General features: G+C 42.1%; 1 protein-coding gene across 2 annotated transcripts; it reads left to right on the top strand.

Moving 5' to 3' along the window:
- The first annotated feature begins 8053 nt into the window (after positions 1–8053).
- Positions 8054–23173, top strand: KLHL8 (kelch like family member 8). Of its 2 annotated transcripts, none has more exons than XM_070758043.1 (10): positions 8054–8350; positions 13265–13569; positions 14880–15428; positions 16866–17052; positions 17214–17357; positions 18071–18182; positions 18820–18988; positions 20408–20567; positions 21722–21923; positions 22878–23173. In XM_070758043.1, exons 2-10 carry the CDS (start codon positions 13348–13350, stop codon positions 22999–23001), a joined length of 1869 nt encoding a protein of 622 aa, XP_070614144.1. In that variant the 5' UTR covers positions 8054–8350; positions 13265–13347; the 3' UTR covers positions 23002–23173. The 2 variants fall into 2 exon arrangements, with proteins under 2 accessions (XP_070614144.1, XP_070614145.1); XM_070758044.1 differs by having other exon boundaries at positions 8246–8337.
- Positions 23174–23863: the final 690 nt, after the last annotated feature.

Consider the following 23863-nt stretch of genomic DNA (forward strand, 5'->3'; position numbering starts at 1 on the left):
CAAAGAGGGCTTGGAAAACATTCTTTGCAGAGAGTAACAATGAAAGAGTTTGCAAGCAAGGTAACCGTAGGAGCCCATCACTGTGTAAGGGGCACACATAAGCGCACCATTCGTACCTATTTCCTGTGTTCGCATCCATGTTTACACTTATACCTGTTATCGCAAACGTCTTTGACAAACTAACCAAATAAATAAATGTGACCACTGCATTCTAAAGTAGCCATAATAGCTGACACATCATCCACCACATCAACCACCATGTCCATGGAGCAACCTAGATTGTATCGCCAGCAAAAGCTGTGATGTTATTGCCCACAAGATCATATGCTGCAACGTCCTGCCTGTCAAAGACTACTTCAGCTTCAACCACAACAACACAAGAGCCCACAACAGATTCAAGCTTAATATTAACCGCTCCAAACTTGACTGTAAAAAAATCCGACTTTAGTAATCGAGTTGTCGAAGCGTGGAATTCACTACCGGACTCTGTAGTATCATCCCCTAACCCCCAACACTTTACCCTTAGACTATCCACGGTTGACCTCACCAAGTTCCTAAGAGGTCAGTAAAGGGCGTACATAAGTGTACCAGAGTGCCTACCGTCCCCTGTCTTATTGTCTCTCCTATATCTCCTATATCTTCTCTTCTATCCCTATATCTTTTCCTGCTATTCTCTCATCGTTATATTTCACTCCTTTATTTTCTCCTCTATTCCCCCTTTAATACATTCTACCTGATTAAATCCCCTATAACCCTCATTGTGTATTATTGGGTATTGGACAAAACGAATGGATGGATGGATGGATGGATGGATGGATGGATGGATGGATGGATGGATGGATAGATAGATAGATAGATAGATAAATAAATAAATGGAAAATTAGAAGACTTTAAAACTGGAACAGCTAAAGTCGAAGCCTGTGTGTCTCAACTTTTCTCAACAAGGTTAAGGTATGTGGAGTTCAACTCCCACAATTACTCAGCCCGTTCTGGGAACTGAAGTTCATGGGTGTTTTAAAATGGTCATGGTTGAGATACGCTGATCTATCTTGACTATGGATGAGGGATAAAATGCAGACAATGAAGGCTGTATCTTTTTAAAAGGGCAGTTCCCAAGGCAAATACATACTGCAAAAGGTTGCCTGAGGATAAACCCAAAGTGATAGGTAGCTACCAAGTTGAACTGCCCGACTCTTTCCATTGTTTTGAAATGATTGATCCTGTTTGACTGCTGGGCCAGTTTTACGAGCTGTCAAATCACCAAGTCTAATCTATTTATTTACCATCTGCTAATGATAAGTACCCATATACGGTAGACTAGTAAATCCCTAATGCCTATGAAAACAAAGGTTAGAGAATGCACAATAATCACCTTGCTAGTGACTTGAGCACCCCCTGTTGGTGGAAAGGCAGCATAAAAAGACCTCATGGTCCATCTAGTCTGCCCTGATACTACAGTATTTCCTGTATTTTATCTTAGGATGGATATATATTTATCCCAGGCATGTTTAATATTCAGTTACTGTGGATTGACCAACCACGTCTGATGGAAGTTTGTTCCAAGGATCTACCACTCTTTCAGTAAAATAATATTTTCTCATGTTGCTTCTGATCTTTCCCCCAACTGACCTCAGACTGTGTCCCCTTGTTCTTGTGTTCACTTTCCTATTAAAAACACTTCCCTCCTGGACCTTATTTAACCCTGTAACATATGTATTGTTAAAATGGTATATATAAGAAACCCCCAATTTGGTGGTGGGGTGTGAATGTTTGTCTGGTGGTGGGCACCAATCACAGAGCACTTCTTGTTTGTCGTGTGTGTGTTCCTATTTTATAAAATCAATTAAAAAAACAATTTAAAAAAAACAATCAGAACTGAAGAAGCTTCTTGGATGAGAAGGGAAACGCCTTCAAAGAAAAACCAGAAAGTCAATTTACCTAGAGCAGTGTTTCCCAACCTTGGCAACTTGAAGATATTTGGACTTCAACTCCCAGAATTCCCCAGCCAGCGAATGCTGGCTGGGGAATTCTGGGAGTTGAAGTCCAGATACTTCAAGTGACCAAGGTTGGGAAACACTGCTCTAGAGAACTATTGCCATTCATTTGGGTTAGATAAATCAGATAAATGACCTACCCTGTTTCCCCGATAGTAAGACACCCCCGATTGTAAGACGTATCGGGGGTTTCAGGGGGGGTCGGCTAATATAAGCCCTACCCCGAAAGTAAGACATATGTCTTACTTTCGGGGAAACACGGGGGTATTGCCGGGGGGGAGCCCGATGACGTCGCTTCCAAGCTCCGCGCACGCCCCTCGCCTTCGCCTCGCCGCGGCGCCACCGCCTCTTCCCCGGCTTGGCAAAGCGAAGGACGGCGCTGGTCCGAAGCGAGCCGAGCGGGCGGCGGCTTGCAGCGAAGGCGCTCGTCCCAGCAACCGAGTCCTGCCGAGGCTCGGCTGCAAGCAGCCAGCGAGGCCGACCAGCTCCGAGGCGAGCGGCCGGAGCTGCGCCCTCCTTCGCCCGCCTCCTTTCTGGCAGGCAGGTGGGGCTGCCCAACTGCGCAGAGCGGCTCCTCCCCTCCAGACACACGCTTCCCCGACACGCGTCTGTGGCTCCACGCGTGCACGCCGCTTGGAGCCCTGAGGTTGAACTTGGAAAAGGGCTCACGAGGCTCCTGTCCCGCGGCTGCCCTTCTGGACTCTGGGGAGATGCCTTCGGGAATGCGACCCTTTCAATTTTTTTCCAATGTAAGACATACCCCGAAAGTAAGACGTAGTGGGGCTTTTGGGGGTAAAAAGAAAGTAAGACACTGTCTTACTTTCGGGGAAACACGGTAGATGATGAGAATCTTCATAGACATGCAAAAATAAAACCTGCTGACACTGGATTTTCTGATAACCTGAAAGAAGAATGATGCGTGTTGGAAAAGGATGACCTCAAAGTGATACGTCTGTGCCTTGTAATTATGAATACTGATTTTATCAAAGTTGAAGAAATGTGGCAAGTCAAGTATGGGCATTCTTTTGGGTGGCCTGATTTGTAGTGACCAGGATGGAATTGTATAATAACTAATAATATTAATATAATAATAATAATTTATTAGATTTGTATGCCGCCCCTCTCCGTGGACTCGGGGCAGCTCACAACAATAATAAAACAGTGTACAATGAACAAATCTAATATTTAAAAGAAAATATCTAAAAACCCATTATTTTAAAACCATACAACACACGCATACCATACATAAAACTATATATGCCTGGGGGAGATGTCTCAATTCCCCCGTGCCTGGCGATATAGGTGGGTCTTAAGCAATTTACGAAAGACAAGGAGGGTGGGGGCAGTCCTGATCTCTGGGGGGAGTTGATTCCAGAGGGCCGGGGCCGCCACAGAGAAGTCTCTTTCCCTGGGGCCCGCCAGACGACATTGTTTAGTCGACGGGAGCTTATTGGCCGCTGGGATTCGTGTGGCAGAAGTCGGTCTCAGAGGTATTCTAGTCCGATGTCATGTAGGGCTTTATAGGTTATTACCAACACTTTGAATTGTGACCGGAAACTGATCGGCAGCCAGGGGAGAGCCTTCTTTTTGGTGGCCCCAGCCCTCTGGAATCAACTCCCCCCGGAGATTAGAACCGCCCCCACCCTCCTTGCCTTTCATAAATTGTTGAAGACCCACCTGTATCGCCAGGCATGGGGAAACTAAGATACCCCCAAGCATATATAGTTTATGCATAGAATTATTGTGTTGCATGGTTTTAATGTTGGGGTTTTAAATGTTTTTTAATATTAGATTTGTTATACTGTGTTATTTTGTTGTGAGCCGCTCCGAGTCCACAGAGAGGGGGGGCATACAAATCTAATAAATACAAATACGAAAGAGCAGTGAGAAAGAAAAAGAAATGTAGCAGTGGTAGTTTTACTAGTTTTACTTACTAATAAAAGCGAGTGCAGCCAGTAGTAAACTTATGACCGTAATGGGGCCCAACATTACTCATCTTAATGGAGACATTTGTTACATGAGCTTTGACCCATCTTTCTTGCCACATCTCAGAGGTGGACGCCAGCCGGTTCAGACCAGTTTGGGTGGACAGGTTGTTAAAATTCTTCCCAGTTCCATGAAGCGCCTCATCCTACCACCGGCTGGCTCCCCCTCCCACCCATTTGGGGGCCTGTTTTTCAGCCATTCCCATCCCGTTTTTCTCCAGGAGCTGGAGAGAAATAGAGAGAAAAGGAGGGAGGAAGAGAGAGAAAGAGAGAAAAAGAGAGAGAGAAAGAGAAAGGGAGGGTGGAAGAGAGAAAGAGAGAGATGGGGAAGGAAGGAGGGAGAGAGAGTGAAAGATAGAGGGAGGGAGGAAGAGAGAAAGAGAGAAAGAAAGAAAGATGAAGGAAGAAAGAGAGAGAAGGAGGGAGGGAGAGAGAAAAAATAAAGAGAAAAATTTCTTTGAATTTTTTTTGCAACCCCCCTTCTCCCCCAGCCGCTCAGTGGTGTCCCCATTTACCAATGCTTAAATCTGGTCACTTTATCCTAAATGCTAAGTGCTAAAATGGCCTGCAAAATAATTGAAAAAATGCCCCGGAAAATAACGTGGAAAATGGCTGAAAATGGGCTGGAAAATTGCCGAAAATCGCCCAGAAAACAGCCTGAAAAATGAAGATTTCAAACCTTCAATGACCTCTCTTGAAGCTGTACAACAATCAGGATTTGAAAGGGGGAAAGGAATTCGTAGCTTGTGTGGGCGCAGACCTCACAATACTTCACATCCATTGTGCTTTTTCCTGCCCTGCTGCAGAAATATTTAAAACATTTGACGGCAAACTCAAAGTGAGCCTTCACCCCCAAAGCATATTCCGCCTTCTGAATTTGGATTATTACAAAAACCTTATGAAATAGTACAAAATCGCACGACTAAGCACAACAGCACCTGGACTACAGCAAAGCTTTGTGGAAAAAGAAATGGACGTAAGTTCCCATCCCCCATATATAGATTGTGTTGAAAAATGTAATGTCTTTGGGTTGATTTAAAGCCAAGGTATGAAAATAAGGAAAACAAAACAACGTAAAATATATCTAAGAAAGAATAGAAGAGAATATATAGGAATAGAACATATCAATGAAAGAATAGAAGAAGAGATATAAGAATAGAAGAAAGGAATAGGAGATAGAGGAGAGAAATAGGACAGGGGACGGAAGGCACTCCAGTGCACTTGTACTCGCCCCTGACTGACCTCTTAGGAATCTGGAGAGGTCAACCGTGGATAATCTAAGGGTAAAGTGTTGGGGGTTTGGGGATGACACTATGGAATCCGGTAATGAGTTCCACGCCTTGACAACTTGGTTACTGAAGTCGTATTTTTTACAGTCAAGTTTGGAGCGGTTAATATTAAGTTTAAATCTGTTGTGTGCTCTTGTGTTGTTGTGGTTGAAGCTGAAGTAGTCGCCGACAGGCAGGACGTTGCAGCATATGATCTTGTGGGCAATACTTAGATCTTGTTTAAGGGGTCTTAGTTCTAAACTTTCTAGGCCGAGGATTGTAAGTCTAGTTTCGTAGGGTCTTCTGTTTCGAGTGGAGGAGTGAAGGGCTCTTCTGGTGAAGTATCTCTGGACACTTTCAAGGGTGCACACACACCTTGGACATAATTGCTGAATGAGCAAAAATTCACCCAGACTTGCTCAGACAGAACTGCCAAAGTTGCTACTCTATAAAGAGAAGTTGCTATAAAAAGAAACCTGGTGTTGAATTAGCAAATCAAAAATGACACCCTGCTTATTCATTGAATTCATTTTTTCTCTCCACCCTTCTAGTCAAAGAGGCTCACCAAAACAAGGGCTTAAAAACCTGTCCTGTAATTAGACTGTCCTGGCCCTCGGGCGTGTATTATAAAAACCTAACCCGTGAAGAAAGGGATTAGGGAGGAAAGATGATGCTAGTTGTTTCAGGTGTTCGTTCACTTTGAATCATCTTATAAATTGTAATACAGTGATACCTCATCTTACGAACGCATCATCATACGAACCTTTTGAGATACGAACCTGGGGTTTAAGATTTTTTTGCCTCTTCTTCCGAACTATTTTCACCTTATATAGGAATAAAGATATAGGAATAAAACATATCAATGAAAGAATAGAAGAAGAGATATAGGAATATTAGAAAAGGATAGGAGATATTGAAACTCTGGAGAAGGTGCAAAAAAGAGCAACTAAGATGATTAAGGGATTGGAAACCAAGACTTATGAAGAGAGACGGAGGGAACTGGGCATGGATAGCCTAGAGAAAAGGAGGGCCAGAGCGGACATGATAGCAGTCGACAAGTATACGAGGGGATGTCACAGAGAGGAGGGGATCACTTAATTCTCCAGGGCACCGGAGGGCCGGACGAGGAACAACGGCTGGAAGCTGACCAAGGAGAGATTCAACATGGAGATAAGGAGAAACTTCCTGACGGTCAGAGCGATCAACCAATGGAACAACCTACCCGCGGACGTTGTGAACTCCAACACTCTGGACATTTTAAAGAGAAGATTGAACTGCCACTTGACTGGTATACTATAGGGTTCCTGCTTGGGCAGGGGGTTGGACTCGATGACCTTCATGGTCCCTTTCAACTCTAACAACAAATAAAATAAATAAATATAGGAGAGCATTTCCCTAGGAAAATCAGATGGCAGCTGTAAGATATGGAGCACCCCCAGGGTCTAGCTTACTCAACTATGACCGCAAAGCATCTTTCACATTTCTCACAATAACGGGGGATTTAAGAGGCTTAGCTTTGATGACCACAGAAACATTGCCCGCTGCCCAGTTGCAAGAGACCAGGACATGGCAGTCATCCAAGTTAATGCCAGGTGAAACGCCCGGATGTACAGTAGTCCCGGCTTCATTGTTGTGAACTGAATTAACCAGAGATTCCTGCCCTGTCTGTCTCATTAGTGGCTCCTTTTTCCCCTCTGCACTCTCGAACTCTTTCCAAGAAGGACTAAACACAAAGAGATGCCATAGAAACATAGAAGACTGACGGCAGAAAAAGACCTCATGGTCCATCTAGTCTGCCCTTGTACTATTTCCTGTATTTTATCTTAGGATGGATCTATGTTTATCCCAGGCATGTTTACATTCAGTTACTGTGGATTTACCAACCACGTCTGCTGGAAGTTTGTTCCAAGCATCTACTACTCTTTCAGTAAAATAATATTGTCTCACGTTGATTCTGATCTTTCCTAACTAACCTCAGATTGTGTCCCCTTGTTCTTGTGTTCACTTTCCTATTAAAAAAAACACTTCCCTCCTGAACCTTATTTAACCCTTTGACATATTTAAATGTCCCCCCTTTCCCTTCTGTCCTCCAGACTCTACAAATGAAGTTCATGGAGACTTTCCTGATACGTTTTATGTTTAAGACCTTCCACCATTTTTGTAGCCCGTCTTTGGACCCGTTCAATTTGATCCATCTCTTTTTGTAGGTGAGGTCTCCAGAACTGAACTATTCCAGTCCTAATAGCAGTGTCATAAGGTGGGGGGTTTTTTTCTATAATTCCCAATGGTCTGTCCTTTCTCTATCAACAAGAGCCCTGTGGACTAATCAAATGCCTAGCCAAATCTCCTGTAGCATTGGAAATTGTTGGTTGTTTCCTGGGATTTTGCCCTTTTGCTTGGCTATTTGTTGATTATTGCTTTTAGGCTAAAGTTTGCATTGTTTTTAGAGCACATAGGTAAAATCTTGGTTAATTTATTTGTTGAATAACCTGAAAATGCTGAATGCTGAGAAATGCTGGTCAATAAAGAATTCTATTCTATTCCATCCTATTCTTTGAGGAATTGTACTTTGGCCAGGTGAAGGGTAGGCAAAGTTGGCTCTTCTACGACATGTGGACTCCAACTCCCAGAATTCCTCAGCTAGAGTGATTAGCTCAGGAATTCTGGGAGTTGAAGTCCAGAATTCATGGACGAGGATCTTCGAAAACGAGGCGCTGAATTCGCTTCATCTCCGGACATGACTACAATTCCCATCATGCCTTATCCGAACGTTTAAAAAAAAATAAAAATCCTTTGACCGCGACGCATGCGCAGAAGAGAAAACGCGCTTCTGGCGGCGATACGTCTCGTCTCGTACTTTGGAGCCACTAACGGCCCCAAAAGAACCGCATGCGCAAAGCAATCGTTTGAAGCTCTGGCCGCAGAGGTGCCTGCCATCTCTCCCCGCATTCCCTCAAGTTTGTTTCTTGTTGTCGGCGCCCCGCCCACTTTCTCCCACGCGCCAAACCACGGCGCCTGCGCAATCCTGGTTTGGCGTTTGACGGACGGGAAGAAGGTTTGGCAGCGGCGGCGGCGGCGCGCGCATGGACGGTAACGGTCCTCGGTGCGGCTGCCTATGACTTGCGGTGGCGGGAGGGCGGGGAGGCTCGGCGAGGGGGGCGACGGAGTTCCGAGCCTGGAAAGGGGGGAAAGGGCTGGGCGTTTCTCTTTCCCGAAAAGCCGGGCTTCTGCCATCTTATGTCTTCGGGCTTTTGCCTCGGCGAGAGGAAGGCACTCTGCACTGGCCCAGAGGCCCTTTTCTCCTTCAAAAAGCGTAGCTGACTAACCGCAGTTGGCAAAAAATAATTAAAAATGGAGGAGTGGGTGGGAATTAGATCGAGAAAAGGCAGCTGACCGTGTCCAGGTGGTCCTCAATTTAGAATCACTCATGTCCAATCACACTTGGCCAATAAAATTATATTATATTATATTATATTATATTATATTATATTATATTATATTATATTATATTATATTATAGAATTCTTTATTGGCCAAGTGTGATTGGACACACGAGGAATTGGTCTTGGTGCAGGTGCCCTGTGTCCATAAAAGAAAAAGAGACATTTGTCAAGAATCATGAGGTAAAAAGCACTTAATGATTGACAATGGGTACAAATAAGCAACCAGGAAACAATATTAATAGATTAGAATAGAATTTTATTGGCCAAGTGTGATTGGACACAGGATAAATTTGTCTTTGGTGCAGATGCTTTCAGTGTCCATAAAAGAAAAAGAGACATTTGTCAAGAATCATGAGGTAAAAAGCACTTAATGATTGTCATAGGGGTCAAATAAGCAATGAAGAAACAATCAACATTAATATAAATGTAAGGATACAAGCAACAAGTGACAGTCATACGGTCATAAGTGGGAGGAAATGGGTGATAGGAATGATGAGAAAAAACTAGTAGTAATAGTAGTGCAGACTTAGCAAATACTGTGTTCCCTCAATTTTTGCGGGTTCAAACTGCAAAAAGTCTATACCACGGTTTTTCAAAAATATTAATTAAAAAATACTTCGCAGTTTCCCCCTGTGTTTCATTGTTTTCCCCACCTGATGATGTCATATGTCATCGCCAAACTTTTGTCCGCCTTTAATAAATATTTTTTAAAATAAACTTTAATAAATAAACATGGTGAGTAATAATCTAAATGGTTGCTAAGGGAATGGGAAATTGTAATTTAGAGGTTTAAAGTGTTAAGGGAAGGCTTGTGATACTGTTCATAGCCAAAAATAATTTACTTCCGCATCTCTACTTTGCGGAAATTCGACTTTCGCGGGTGGTCTCGGAACGCATCCCCCATGATAATTGAGGGAATACTGTAGTTTGACAGTGTTGAGGGAATTATTTGTTTAGCAGAGTGATGGCGTTCGGAGGAAAAACTGTTCTGGTGTCATTTATATGTTTTTTCTGTCGAATTTATTTTCATTTTCATTATTAGCAAAAATATAGAATAGAATTCTTTATTGCCCAAGTATGATTGGACACACAAGGAATTTGTCTTTGGTGCACATGCTCTCAGCGTACATAAAAGAAAATATACACTTGTCAAGAATCATGAGGTACAACACCTAATGATTGTCTTAGGGGTCAAATAAGCAACGAAGAAAATATGTTATACACACACACACACACACATATATATATACATATGCTTTTAGAGAATGACAAAGTAATGGAAGAACATTATAATTTCAAGATGGGTCATTATGAAAAAGGATGACCTTTGAACAATAAAAGGGAGGAGTTAATTTTAATGTATTACACACAGCTGACTGATGTTTCAGGTTTCTAGCCTAGCAATTGCTCCAGTTAATTGCTTCCTGCTTATGTTTTCAGTGAAGTCTGTAAAACATTGATAGTTACTTGAACTAGGAACGCAATAGGGAGTTATACAGATGCTTAGTACAATATGCGGCTGGATGGTTGAGAAAGGTAATGTGTTGGTATTTAAGCTATTATCTTATTTAGAGGTGTTGGTTTTGTATTAGCAGTAGCTCCTGTGGGTAGGAATGGCCCAAAACGTTAAATGTTTTTGCAACTGCTCCCAACATAAATGATTCATTCTTGAGATCTTGCAACTGTAAGGTACATTAATTTCCATCAAAGCAGCATAGTTTTCCAGTATATCTTATACTGTACTTCTAAAAAGTATAGCTTATTGTGAAAGATAACTTATTCTGAGTTGTAAAGTCAATGTTGTACAGTATATAATACTTGTACTGTACTTTGTATCAGTTGTACTGATGATTTATGATTAGTTTCCGGATTCAACTAAAAGTCTGCAATGATTTTTTTTAAAATCTGGCATGGTTTGAGAGGAGATTATGACATCAATTACACGCATGTAAATTTGACTTTGTTTTTGTGATTGGCCTCCCAGCCATACTTTCAGTCATATCTATAGCCTGATCACAGAGAGAACTACTTGATTCGCCTATATTGCAAAGTGGATTGCCTAAAGAAATGTAATCCTCTCCTTTTAATCCTCTGCATAAAACCAAAGGATTAAAATCACAAAACTGATCTTTTTATGCTCAGCCACATATTATTATAAAAGCCGTAGTGGTGCGGTGGTTGCAATGCAGTACTGTAGGCTACAGCTGCTGGCTGCCTGCAATTTGGCAGTTCAGATCTCTCCCGGTTCAAGGTTGACTCGGCCTTCCACGCTTCCGAGGTTGGTAAAATAGGGACCCAGATTGTTGGGGGCAAGATGCTGACACTAAACCGCTTAGAGAGGGCTGTAAAGCACTGTGAAGTGGTATATAAGTTCTTAAGTGCTATCTTATCTAATGTTAGGTTCTAGTAGACATTGTTTTAAATTGTATCATTTTTGTTACAGAGAATATATTGATTAATATCTAATTCCGTTGGCATATGCGCCATCAATCAAATTCAAACTATAAGAAATTGCTGTTCCATTCACATGCATAGCATACACATTTTTCTCCTAATATATTGTAGTTAGTCATTCCAGACATTAATTCAGTACTCTTAAACCAAGAGGTTTGTATGGGAGGTATCTTTGCCTTCATTGTTAAGATTAGAGACTGTTACCAAAAAAAACCCAAACCAGGGCAGAAAGTATAAATATCGCTGCTGATTACCTGCATGAGTATCTTTGAAGCCTTTGTTTGGAAATAAAATCTTCCCAGTGAAGGTTAACACATTCTGTAAATTACAAACTAATTAACTTCCTTTTCCCTTACTCTGCCGCCGCCCCCCCGCCGTTTTTTCACCTTGCTGCAAGAATGGACAGGTTATGTGCATCTTTCAGTATTTGCTAGAATAATTGGTGCATGTAAGTGATATGCAATTATTTTTATGAATGAGATATCTTAATTTAGAATAAATGAATTTTAATCAATCAGGAGCTATGGTGGTGCAATGGTTAGAGTGCAGTACTGCAGGCTACTTCTGGCGGCCTGCAATTTGGCCGTTTGAATCTCCCCAGGTTCAAGGTCCACTCAGCCTTCCACCCTTCCGAGGTGGGTCAAATGAGGACCCAGAGTGTTGGGGGCAAGAGGCTGACTCTGTAAACCCCTTAGAGAGAGCCGTAAAAGCACTGTGAAGTGGTATATAAGTCTATCTACTATTGTTCTTGCTAATTTAAGGATTGAGTTTAGGGTAAGGATATTTGTGTACCTACAGTATGTGCATATACAGATATAATGCATACATACACTTCTTGGGAAGAAAGTCTCCAAATGTTGTTTCAGGTCTCTGTTTAAGAAGCTCCATAGGATCCTTATTTATCTAATTCTGTTTTTTGCTTATTCTTTCTTCGGAGGTCATCATTTTAAATATAGATCACTTTCCTGTCAAGTCATGAAACTTGTGACTACAGGATTCATTTCCAAATTTAGCAGTGAAGAGAAGGGGAAGAGACATCATTGCTTGTCTTCTGTTGTGACTAAAATGGAACATTTTAACATTGTTAGAAGTATATTTGACATTTTCTGGTTTATTGTAGAACAACTTCAAACATTTGACTCTGTAGGCTCTTTGGATAAGTTATGTGCCATTTCTATTTGAGAGTTATTTCTGCAAGTGAATACTATTGGTGGGTTTTTTAAAAAAAACGTTGCAACAACTGCTGCTGCTTTGCTCACATAAATCACTGGAGTTCTCATGCAGAAGTGTCGCAAATAGCCATAACATTGAGTTGGCATATTATTTAGGTGCTTCATATATGTCTTAAGATAAAGTTAAGAGGCTCCATTTTCATAGGGGTAATTTTCATGTGGTTCATTGAGGGCTTCATTGCAAAATAAAAAAGTTCCAAGTCACCGTTTTTAAAGTGTCGGGGAAATTAAATACTAATTTTAAGTGTTTTAATTATAACTAAGCCCAGCCACTTTGCTGCTGGTTGTTCTCTTCTGTTTCTACTATTTTTCTCAGCATTGGAACCGTCACTGAAGAGTTAAGTCTTCACAAAATGTGTCCAAAGTAGAATTGTTTGAACTTGGTCATTTGTACTTATAGTGAGAACAGACTTCTCATGTACTAGCAGGGCAGCAAGACAAAATAGAGACATTATCAGTATGAGAGTTGTTGATGGCAAGGAAACTACATCTGACTCTGTGTCAGGTTATCACATAGTAGGTTGTTCAGATAATTTTGGGGATTCCCTCCCCCTTACATTTTATAACCTAAGGCTAATTTTCAGTGATTTTTCTCTTCATGCTCTACTGAATAGACCTGCAAGAACCTCATGTGTCCTTTGTCAGCATATAAAGAAAATACGTATACAACATGAGCTTCCTCTAAATGTCAATGGATTGTCTCTTTTCAAAATATACTAATTTTAGTTCCAGTCAAAAATATTAAGCCCCTTTCTTGATATTTGCATTGTTCTGTTCAAAGAAGCTAATAGTAGCGTAATTGGCATAATATTTGTGGAAATATGTGTTTCGGGCATCCCATTGAGATAAATACCTAACCTGTTTTATGTTTTGTTTTTAAATCTGAAGATATTGGCTGTACCCAGATGGATGTTAGCTGGTGCTCCGAATAGGGTGTGTGCTGGGTCTTTTCATGGAGACTAAATGTCCACATGGAAAACGATAAACAGTTAATGGCTTCTGAGTCAGTGGTCTCAAAGCAAGGAAAACATAAAGGGACCAGAAAAAGACACAAAAAGCAGGAAAGGACATCTATGAACTGTGATGGAGAAGAAGACACATATATATTTGAAGCTAATGAAGCTTGGAAGCATTTTCACAGCTCTCTTCTCCATTTCTATGAAGCTGGGGAGCTTTGTGATGTGACGCTAAAGGTAGTGTTTTATATTTTCTATATAATTTTGAATTTCTGTATGGAATTTCCCATGTATTTTGTGAAGTACACTGCTCAAAAAAATAAAGGGAACACTTAAACCACACAATATAACTCCAAGTAAATCAAACTTCTGTGAAATCAAACTGTCCACTTAGGGAGCAACACTGATTGACAATCAATTTCACATGTCAGCCCATTCAACTTTGTACAGAACAAAGTATTCAATGAGAATATTTCATTCATTCAGATCTAGGGTGTGTTATTTGAGGGTTCCCTTTAATTTTTTTGAGCAGCATATTATTTGCTTTTCATCACTTGTGTTTAAACTGACTGATTGGGAATAAATTTCAAGCATTTACAACACTTTTATTTAAAAGTTGCTAGAAATCTTATAATAGGACAGTTACCATATTTTTCGCATACAAAACGCATCTTTCCTCCCCCCTTAAAAGAGGGTGGAAATGTTGGCGTGTCTTATACACTGAATGTAGCCATTTTTGGCCTCCCAAAACCCCCTCCCCATGTCCCATTTTTGCGAAAAATGTGGCGCGAAGAGGGTTTGGGGGGCCTGCAGAGTTCTTCTGGGGGCTACGGAGGACAAAAACTTCCTTTTCTTACTTAACTTTTTGAAATCTTGGTGCGACTTATATACCTGTGTGTCTTATAGTCCAAAAAATATGGGAATACTTGCTGGAACCTTATAGTAGCTCTGTATAATGATGGATTCTCCCGAACCTGAACCCGAACTTTTCGGGTTCGGGAGGCCGCCGAGAAGCGCCCGGCTGTTTCAGAAGGTTACAGCCGGGTGGCGGCACTCGGCGGAGTGCCGTTTTTGCGATCAGCAGCGTTTTCGGCCAATGTGGAGGCTGAAACGGAGGTGGGGAATCCCAATAGGGAATTCCATGGGCGGAGCTTTGACATCACGAAGATGTCCTTCCTGGAGGCCACGCCTAATTGGTCAGATTGTAAAAATATGTTCCAAGGCGCCAGAATAGAAGCTTTAGTTCCTAACATCATGGGAAATATTTGTCTATTCCTATGGTCTTAGGTGACCCCTGTGAAACGGTCATTCGACCCCCAAAGCGGTCCCAACCCTCCAGGCTGAGAACCACTGCTTTAGGCCAGGGGTAGACAAAGTTGGCTCTTCTATGACATGTGGACTTCAACTCCCAGAATTCCTGAGCTAGTACGAGTGGCTCAGGAATTCTGGGAGTTGAAGTCCACAAGTCATAGAAGAGCCAACCTTGCCTACCCCTGCTTTAGGCTAAAGTGCGCAACTGTCAACATTCTTCTATGTTTTACTTCCAGGTGGGCTCCAAGTTGATTACCTGTCACAAGCTTGTCCTGGCTTGTGTTATACCTTACTTCAGAGCTATGTTTCTTTCGGAAATGGTAGAAGCCAAACAGACATTGATTGAAATCAAAGATCTTGATGGAGATGCCATTGAAGACTTGGTCAAGTTTGTGTATTCCTCCCGACTCACGCTGACAGTTGACAATGTCCAGCCTCTCTTATACGCTGCCTGCATTCTCCAAGTGGAGATAGTGGCCAAAGCTTGCTGTGAGTACATGAAGCTGCATTTTCACCCTTCCAATTGCCTGGCAGTGAGGGCGGTTGCAGAGAGTCACAACCGCATTGACCTGATGGACATGGCTGACCACTATGCCTGTGAACACTTTGTTGAAGTGGTGGAGTGTGAAGACTTTGTGAGTGTATCACCTCAGCACCTTCATAAACTTTTGTCTTCAGATGACCTGAGCATTGAGAATGAAAAGCAAGTCTATAGTGCTGCTATTAAGTGGCTTTTGGCCAATCCCCAGCACCATGCCTTGTGGTTAGATGAAATAGTTGCTCAGGTAAGAGCCACACCAGAGCAGGACAATGGTTCAGTACTTGCTAATACAGGGTGTCCAGCAAACCTGGAAACACAGGGAAATCAGGGAATTATTAGGGAAATTGGCGGTTCGGGAAATATCAGGGAATTATCAGGGAATTCGTGAAAAAAACGGAATAAATCAGGGTGGGGGGGAACCAAACTGTATTAAAATGTTTAAAATCATGTAAAAATCATGTAAAAAAACCCCCCATGGATCGCGCTGCCCGGCAGAGTCAAGCAAAAATGAGCATAACTGTGGCAACCACTTGCTTCCTCAGCTGCTGATATTGGTATGATGTCATGTACGACCACATCTTAACTAGATCACAAGTTACAGGGAAATGTCAGGGAAATATCAGGGAATTTCAAAATGCTTTCCCCCCTGGACACCCTGTAATACCTATATTATTCTTCTCATTGTATTTTTAAAAAATTTATTATGGTATTTTCAAGTAGCCATATTTTTTCTTTATGCGGCTTTAGCGGTACAGTATATGTATAAACTGAGCACAATTGGTTCTCTCACTTCAGCCAAATAGGTGTCCTTTGCTTTTGTTACATTCAATTCCTTGTGTCCAATTTAGACTTGGAGACTGTATGGAAATAGATTCTGTTAATCTAGCCTACATCCTCATCTATCCTGATGTTCTCCCATCCAGTTGCTGAGTAGATTAGCCTGAAAATGAGCAGCCAGAAGCTTGCCACTGTCATTACAGCTTTTGTTCAATATTGACAGCCCTGTACTATATAAATATGTAAATGAGGCAGGATGGCCAAAGAATGCCAGATAGTAGGGGGATTGGAATTTATTATTCTAATTTACTATTACAAAGTTATTCTCATTTGTCTTCAAGGATATTCCCTCTCCGTATAGTGCTACTCAGCTGAGACAATTTCTGTAGTTCATCTTGAATAAATGACAGTGCCTGGTAGGTTCATTAATGGAGCTGGTTTTTGCAAGCTTTTGGCTATTTAGCTCAAAAGATATTCAGCTCTTTGGGGGGACTTCTTTAATGAATAAGCCATTAGGAATTGGTTTGGATAGCATCTCCAGTAGTTCAGAGGGCTTGGTATTATTCCAGTCTGAACTTGCTTTATAGTTTTGTCCTAATGAAACATGCACATTGCACCTTTTCACTGGTTAAATAAAACTAGTTTAACCAATCAGGCTTGTTGATAAATAAAAGTTATTTATTCTTGAAATCAGTGGTGAAGTCCAAATCCTCGGAGAGGGTCCGGGTATAAATCCAATTAAATAAATAATAAATAAACAAAATGCCCATGTCCTTGGATAATGCAGCAATAAGAATGGAAGTGCTCTGAGGCCTGGCATTCTCTCATTGGTCCAAGTGATACGGGAAGCCGTTCCTTTCGCTCCTGATGCTGTTCACTTCATCATTGATGTCCCTTCCCTCAGGTCCGCCTGCCTCTGCTACCTGTTTCTTTCCTTATGGGAGTTGTTGCAAAAGAACAAATAGTCAAGCAGAACTTAAAATGCCGAGATTTGTTAGATGAAGCAAGAAACTACCACCTTCACTTAAGCAGCCACACGGTACCAGATTTTGAATATTCCGTTCGGACAACGCCAAGGAAACACACAGCAGGTATCTTATCCTTTTTCCCTGATACGCCGCTGGTGTATGTTCTACGATTTCTTGTTCTGTGAAATCGTGTTAATGAGTTCGACGAGTGCTTGATTTGATACCCGCTGAATTTAAATCTTTTTCAAATCAGCTACTCTCCGTTTTGTTTCTCTTCCTGCTAGGTGTCCTTTTCTGTGTTGGGGGACGTGGGGGATCAGGCGACCCCTTTCGCAGTATTGAATGCTACTCGATAAATAAAAATAGCTGGTTCCTAGGTCCTGAAATGAACAGCAGGAGGAGGCACGTGGGAGTCATCTCTGTGGGAGGTTCGTGAGAACAAAATTCCATTTTCAAATAATTTCGTATTCTATTGTAGCTTATGATTCAGCCCTTCTCTCTACCCTATAATCACTGTATTTCCCGAGAAGTAGGAAAACTCTGAATCTAAAATGATTCCCTCAAAAGCACAGCGAAAAAAAGTAGTTGTGTGGGGAAAATAGGATTAATATCCTCCACCACTTTTGCAACCTAGAAAATCCCCCTTAATAAAATGCTTCTGAGACTTTGCATTGGTTTGTGTGCATCACAGTTATGTCTGTATATATCTGCCATAAACCACAACCACACAAGCTGAACAAAACTCCACATTGGCCATAGGAAGGGCATCAACACTCTATTAGCTCCATTCAGTTGCCCCAACTTCACTCCGCAAGGGCTCATGGGGTCGTTGAAAGAAGATTATGTACGAGGGTCGCCCAGAAAGTAACGCACCACATTTTATTTCTGCAACAATTATTTATTGAACACAATGAAACTTACATGCAAAAAAGAATGATGTTTCTTCTACACTCCCTATTTTTACACGTAACTTCCGTCCCGTTCTATGGCCTTCCTCCAGCAAGGCACAAGGGCGTGTGCGCCCTGTCGGTACCACTCCTTGTTCTGGTCACGAAGCCATTTCTGCACGGTGCGAATCACTTCTAATGGCCTCACACTCTGTGCCCAGCCACTAACCGTACTTCTGTCGACTGCATTTCAGGTAAAGTTTATGCTGTGGGTGGGCACGATGGAAATGAGCACCTAGGCAGCATGGAAGTGTTTGATCCTCAAACAAATAAATGGATGATGAAAGCATCAATGAATACCAAAAGGTAAGTAGATTTAGAGATGCCCCTCCCTTATCAGAAATGGATAGATTCATATTATTTGTTTGTTTGTTTGTTTGTTTGTTTGTTTGTTTGACTTCTGTGCCTCCCAATCCCGAAGGACTCAGGGCGGCTTACAACAGTGATAAAAATACCATAAAATAGATACAAAAGATAAAAGAAGTCGAACATTTCTGAACTAAAACGTTATAGGACAAAAAACCCCATAAACATAAAAACAGTCACCATCAAACACATGGACACCATTCATGACATTGGCCATCTAGAATGTAAAATTTATGGCCGCCAAGCCTGCCAACACAGCCAGGTCTTCGTGGCCTTACGAAAGGCCAGCAGGGTGTGGGCAGTGCAGACATTGGGTGGAAGCTGGTTCCAAAGAGCCGGGGCAGCCACAGAGAAGACCCTCCCCCGTAGTCCCGCCAACCTGCATTGCTTAGATAATTTATCATGTACAGAATTATGCACATCCAATGATGTCCAGTGATGTGATGTCTCCGGCCAATCCTCCCAACCCAAAGGTGCCTCGGTGCTTCTGACACGAATGCAAACCTATCCCTCATGAGTCCATTTGCTGATTTATTTTTAAATATAGTTGGATAAGTGACCGTCTGCTTTTTGTTAGGCGAGGAATTGCTCTTGCCTCTCTCGGAGGCCCCATTTATGCCATCGGAGGCTTAGATGACAACACTTGCTTCACTGAGGTGGAGAGATACGACCTGGAATCGGACCAGTGGAGTGGAGCTGCGTCTATGAATACCCCTCGCGGAGGAGTCGGTTCCGTGGCTCTGCTGGTGAGTCTCGGCAGCCTTGAAATGGGCAACAAACATTGCCTGCCAGAGCAGAAATAGTAGGGTCATACGGAGCCCCTCGGTTATAACTATGTTCAATCCAGGGGCTGCTTTCCAATAGTAAATGAGACATGGAATGGAACACTTGAGAGAAATATGGTGGAAGGTCTTGAGCATATATCCATCCTAAGATAATAATACAGGAAATAGTATAAGGGCAGACTAGATGGACCATGGGGTCTTTTTCTGCCGTCAGTCTTCTATCTTTCTATGTTTCTAAATACAGCGATATAAGTCATAAACACCTAAGACAGTTCAGTGTTTTTCAGAATTTCCGCACTAGGTTTCAGGTTTATCTAGTTGCATTACAATTTGTATCGTTTCATTATTTTTACAATTCATTGTGAGATAGTTAAACTTAGGCTGATAAAGGTAAATTAATACCTGTGATATAAGATAAAGTTTGTATGTAAGCTGCCCTGAGTCAGTTGAGAAGGGTGGCATATACATACATACACACACACACACATGTAACATAATTTTGCTGATAATGAAAAGGAAGGGAGACTACTATATATCTATTTCAGGCTTATTTGCCTTCATCAAGTAGCCATACCCTTACTGATATTTGAACCTGGGGCTCTGCCTTGCAAGGCAGTGGCCTTAGCCTCTAGGCTCCTGTATCAGCTTGTACCAGGGAAGGGTTATGTGTGGTTTTTTGTCGAGTCACCCTGGTATATTGAAGGGGTTAGTGAGCTTCATGGCTGTGTATACGTGTATATGTGGTAGGTGAGTAACCTTCAGCCCTCCCTCGCTTTCGATCCCCTAATATTCTCATAGCTTCGCTTGAAGTCCAGTAATAGAAGCAGATTATGGTGAAGAGAAGCATCAGAGCTTCCTTTTTTATATTATATTTTATACATACATTGTGTGTGTGTGTAATATATTTTTGCTGAATTTGAAAATTTTCAAATTCAGCACAAATATGTTACACATACAGAATATTGTTTGTCGGTTATGAAATAATTAATTAGCTGCCTTGGAAATGGCCCTGGGTTGGGCCAATAGGCAAAAGGAAGCATTAAGCCCCTCCCATGTTTGGGCACACCAGGGTGATTCGACAGGAAAATCGTGTGTGGCTGTGTGGTTGGTTGGTTGGTTGGATTTCTATGCCGTCCTTCTCCGCAAACTCAGGGCGGCTTAAATAAATGAGAATTAAATAAAGTACAAAATGCAGCGAGAGAAACCCAGACCTAAAAACTGATGTGAAAACCCCAAAGATATAAACACCAGGCATTCACATTCATTCTAACTACAATCATGTAATCATGTCCTCGAATGGCGCGAGATGTTGACCTCAACGGCCCCAGGCCATTGTGTCTGTAAGAATTAATAGATGCCTTGCTCTCTTTCTTCTTCCAGAATAATGTCTACGCCGTTGGTGGAAATGATGGCGTGGTTTCTCTGTCTACTGTGGAGAAGTATGACCCTTATCTTGATAAATGGATCGAAGTGAAAGAAATGGGTCAGCGGAGAGCTGGCAACGGGGTTAGTGAGCTTCATGGCTGTGTATACGTGGTAGGTGAGTAACCTTCAGCCCTCCCTCGCTTTCGATCCCCTAAGATTCTCATAGCTTCGCTTGAAGTCCAGTAATAGAAGCAGATTATGGTGAAGAGAAGGCAACGGCCTTCTGTCACGTTGCAGCTAGTGGTGGGTTGCTGCCAGCTTGGACCCCTTCTTTAGAACCGGCAGCGGAAATTTATCACCGCTCACTGAACCGGCAGTGATGACTGGCAGTCCACGGTCCAAACCAGTCCTCCGGGTGCTGTTGTGAGCGTTCCCTGTCAGCCTCCGGAAATGTCAGATTCAGAGGATGAGGAAGAGGCAGAAGCTGTAGTGCCCCCTGATTTAAGAGAAGTGGGGGGGGGAGCAATGGAGATGGGAGCGTAGCGGGAAACCCAGTTAGACGTAAGCATGGAAAGACAGTGGGGGGGGGGGTAGCTGACAGCTCTTGGTTAGGTGTCAGATTTAGGAGATTAGCAAAAAGAAAGGAGGAGACGTTGAGGAAAAAGTTTTGAATCTGCTATTTTAGAATGTGTAAATTAATTAATACGACACATCTGGAGATGGCCGGAAAAGAAGGAGGCTTTTGTACAAACTGCATATTAAAAGATGGACGTCTGTCCTTGCTTCCGAGAAGTAAGCTTTGGATGTTTTGTGATAAAGTGTGCCAAATCAGAGATAAACTACTGCCAAGTAATCTCTCCTCAGCTCATTACAGAGAATTTATAGTTATGCAGAACTCAGCCTGTGAGATCGGAATGTGCTTTGGTACATAGAGCATTGCAACTTTGATGACTTTTCCAGTGTGAAAGAGAAATAAAGATTTATTAGTTTGAAAATCCAAGCCTTGAAAAAGAGATTTTTGGAGCAGCTTTAGCTTGATCAGAACAGTTGCCACAGCTTGTAAAAAAGAAAAATCTTCCCAGGACATGTGCCAAGGCTTTTGGGCATGCGCACAGGGTCATTTCCAGGTATTTTCCCTACCGGTTCGCAAAACGCACACTTCCATCGTGATGCAAACCGATAGAGAAGCTATGTGGAACCTGCCCCTGATTACAGCATTTGTGTGATGTTTGACTAACAGAAGGCCTGGTGTGCTTCCTATATTGTTACAAAGCCCATAAAGCCATTAACTACCAAGAGTCACGTCCCTTCTCGTATGTTCTTGTGCAGGTGGTTTTGACGACAATTCTCCACTTAGTTCGGTTGAAAGATTTGACCCTCGCACTAATAAGTGGGAATACGTAGCAGAACTAACAACGCCCAGGGGTGGAGTTGGCATAGCAACATTGATGGGCAAAATCTTTGCTGTTGGAGGCCATAACGGGAATGCTTACCTGAACACCGTGGAAACCTTTGATCCAGTCGCAAACAGGTAATTGGGAGCTTTCTCTGCACTCAAAGGGCTGGAAAGAAATGCTTCACAATGGGGGAGAGCTCACGCAAAGCTCCACAATGCAAACAATGCAGCTGCTTTAACCATTTGTGAGGAGGTGCGCAGCGCTCTTTGCATTCTGCAGGGTCTCACTGGGTGACTCCTTTCCCCCACCACACACACACACACAGCTCTTTTGGCTTGAACATTTCTTAACCGACTGAAAGTAGAAAGACTTTGGCAGAGTCAGTTTTAATATATAATTTCCACTTTTTTTTTAAACCAAATTGGCATTTTTTATGTGGATTGGCATTACGCCTTACTTTTTTTCAGGATTAAGTTTGTAGTTTAAAAGCTGCATCGTATATTTGTTTTCAAGAGTTTATATATTAGGGGGAAATGTGGTGCTAAATGTGGTGATTTTGTCTGTTTGAATCTGGTCTTTGTTTTCAGTTACAGATTTTTTAAAATAACCAATTTGGTTCAGCCATTGTGTCATGTCCTAGTGTGGATTTTGGTTCTCATTTTGGCTAAGTTTTCTATGTTAATTCAGCCATATGTTAATTCAAACCATGGTTTTATGAGTGCAGTATGGAATCCAGTGACTGAAGCCATGTGTTGTCCTGAATCGTGATTTATTTAATTGTAGTTTGTTGGATCTCTGTTAAATAGTTTTCAACAAGCTAAGTCATAATTTATGAACCAGTTTCACAATATTTCACATTTTGCTGAAATGGTTTAGAGTTTGTGTGATTTCCAATCTGTTTCTTCAGCAAACTTTTCTTTGTGTGTTTAATTTCAATGTAAATATTTAAATTAGACACTAAAATAAAAGTATTTTTAAAATGAATTGGCACATGAGATTGAGATGCAGACTAGCTCCTTTCACCTTGAGATCAGGAAAAAGCAAAGCCACCTGACCTGCATTTATTTTCCTTTCCTTTTCTTCTTCAGGTGGGAGCTGGTGGGTTCTGTGTCTCACTGCAGGGCTGGGGCAGGCGTGGCGGTGTGCGCTTGCCTGAGCAGCCAGATCCGTGACATGGTTCAAGGTTCCAGCAATGTGGTGGACTGCATGTGAATTTGGGTTTGTGGTGAAATGCTTTAAGCCTCCTTTACTTTTTGTACAAAGACTTCTGGATATGTAAAGCAATATATGTAAATATTCTAGGAAGTTTTTGTATTAAAATCTGAGTGCTGTGGAAGTTCTAAAATCACTTACACTTACAATAAAAAGTTGGGGAAAAGTGAAAGAAGTGTCCAGCAAAAGTAGACGCTGCTGTTCAATGGAGGCTTAAAATGAATCTCTCTATTTTATTGGGACTTAGTGGAACCAGGCTCTCCTTCATCTTGAAGCCTTTGTGTTTGAGTTTTAATTTGGGGCTAATTACTGGCCGGCTGCCATGTGAGACAGAACAGAGGCTCCACCGGCTGAGATGGTCAACCAATTCCAGGCCAGGGTGCAGGCTCGCTAGAACAAGGCCTTCCGGTTCTTTGCCACCAGCGGTGTGTTCCTCCAGCCTTCGCCCAAAGCCCCACACCAGAAGGCTGAAGCTGACCCCCAAATCGGAATTTCTGCCCCTTCCTGACCTACACAAAAAGACCCCGAAGGGGGAGACTCTGCAGCAACATGAGTGTTCATTGCACGCACCTGTCCCAGGGGCCGTAGTTTAAGGGTTTAAGGGACATTTGGGGGTCTAGTCCAGACCCCTGCACAGGCAGGAAGCCCTGTCCCAGGGGCCGTAGTTTAAGGGTCCCTGTTTTTGTGCAATATTTTTAAAAAATGGAAATAATTTTTCTGAGGACCATCAGGGACCCCCAGTTGGTGGCTGCTGCTCTATATAATACGTATAAATAAAAGTTTGGGAGAAATAGCTACAGAAGAAAATGAAGAATGGAAGGAGAACTGAATGAGTGAGGTAGGAGAAATACTAGACGACAAT

This window comes from Erythrolamprus reginae, chromosome 7 (assembly GCF_031021105.1).
Source record: "Erythrolamprus reginae isolate rEryReg1 chromosome 7, rEryReg1.hap1, whole genome shotgun sequence".
NCBI classification, from domain to species: domain Eukaryota; kingdom Metazoa; phylum Chordata; class Lepidosauria; order Squamata; family Dipsadidae; genus Erythrolamprus; species Erythrolamprus reginae.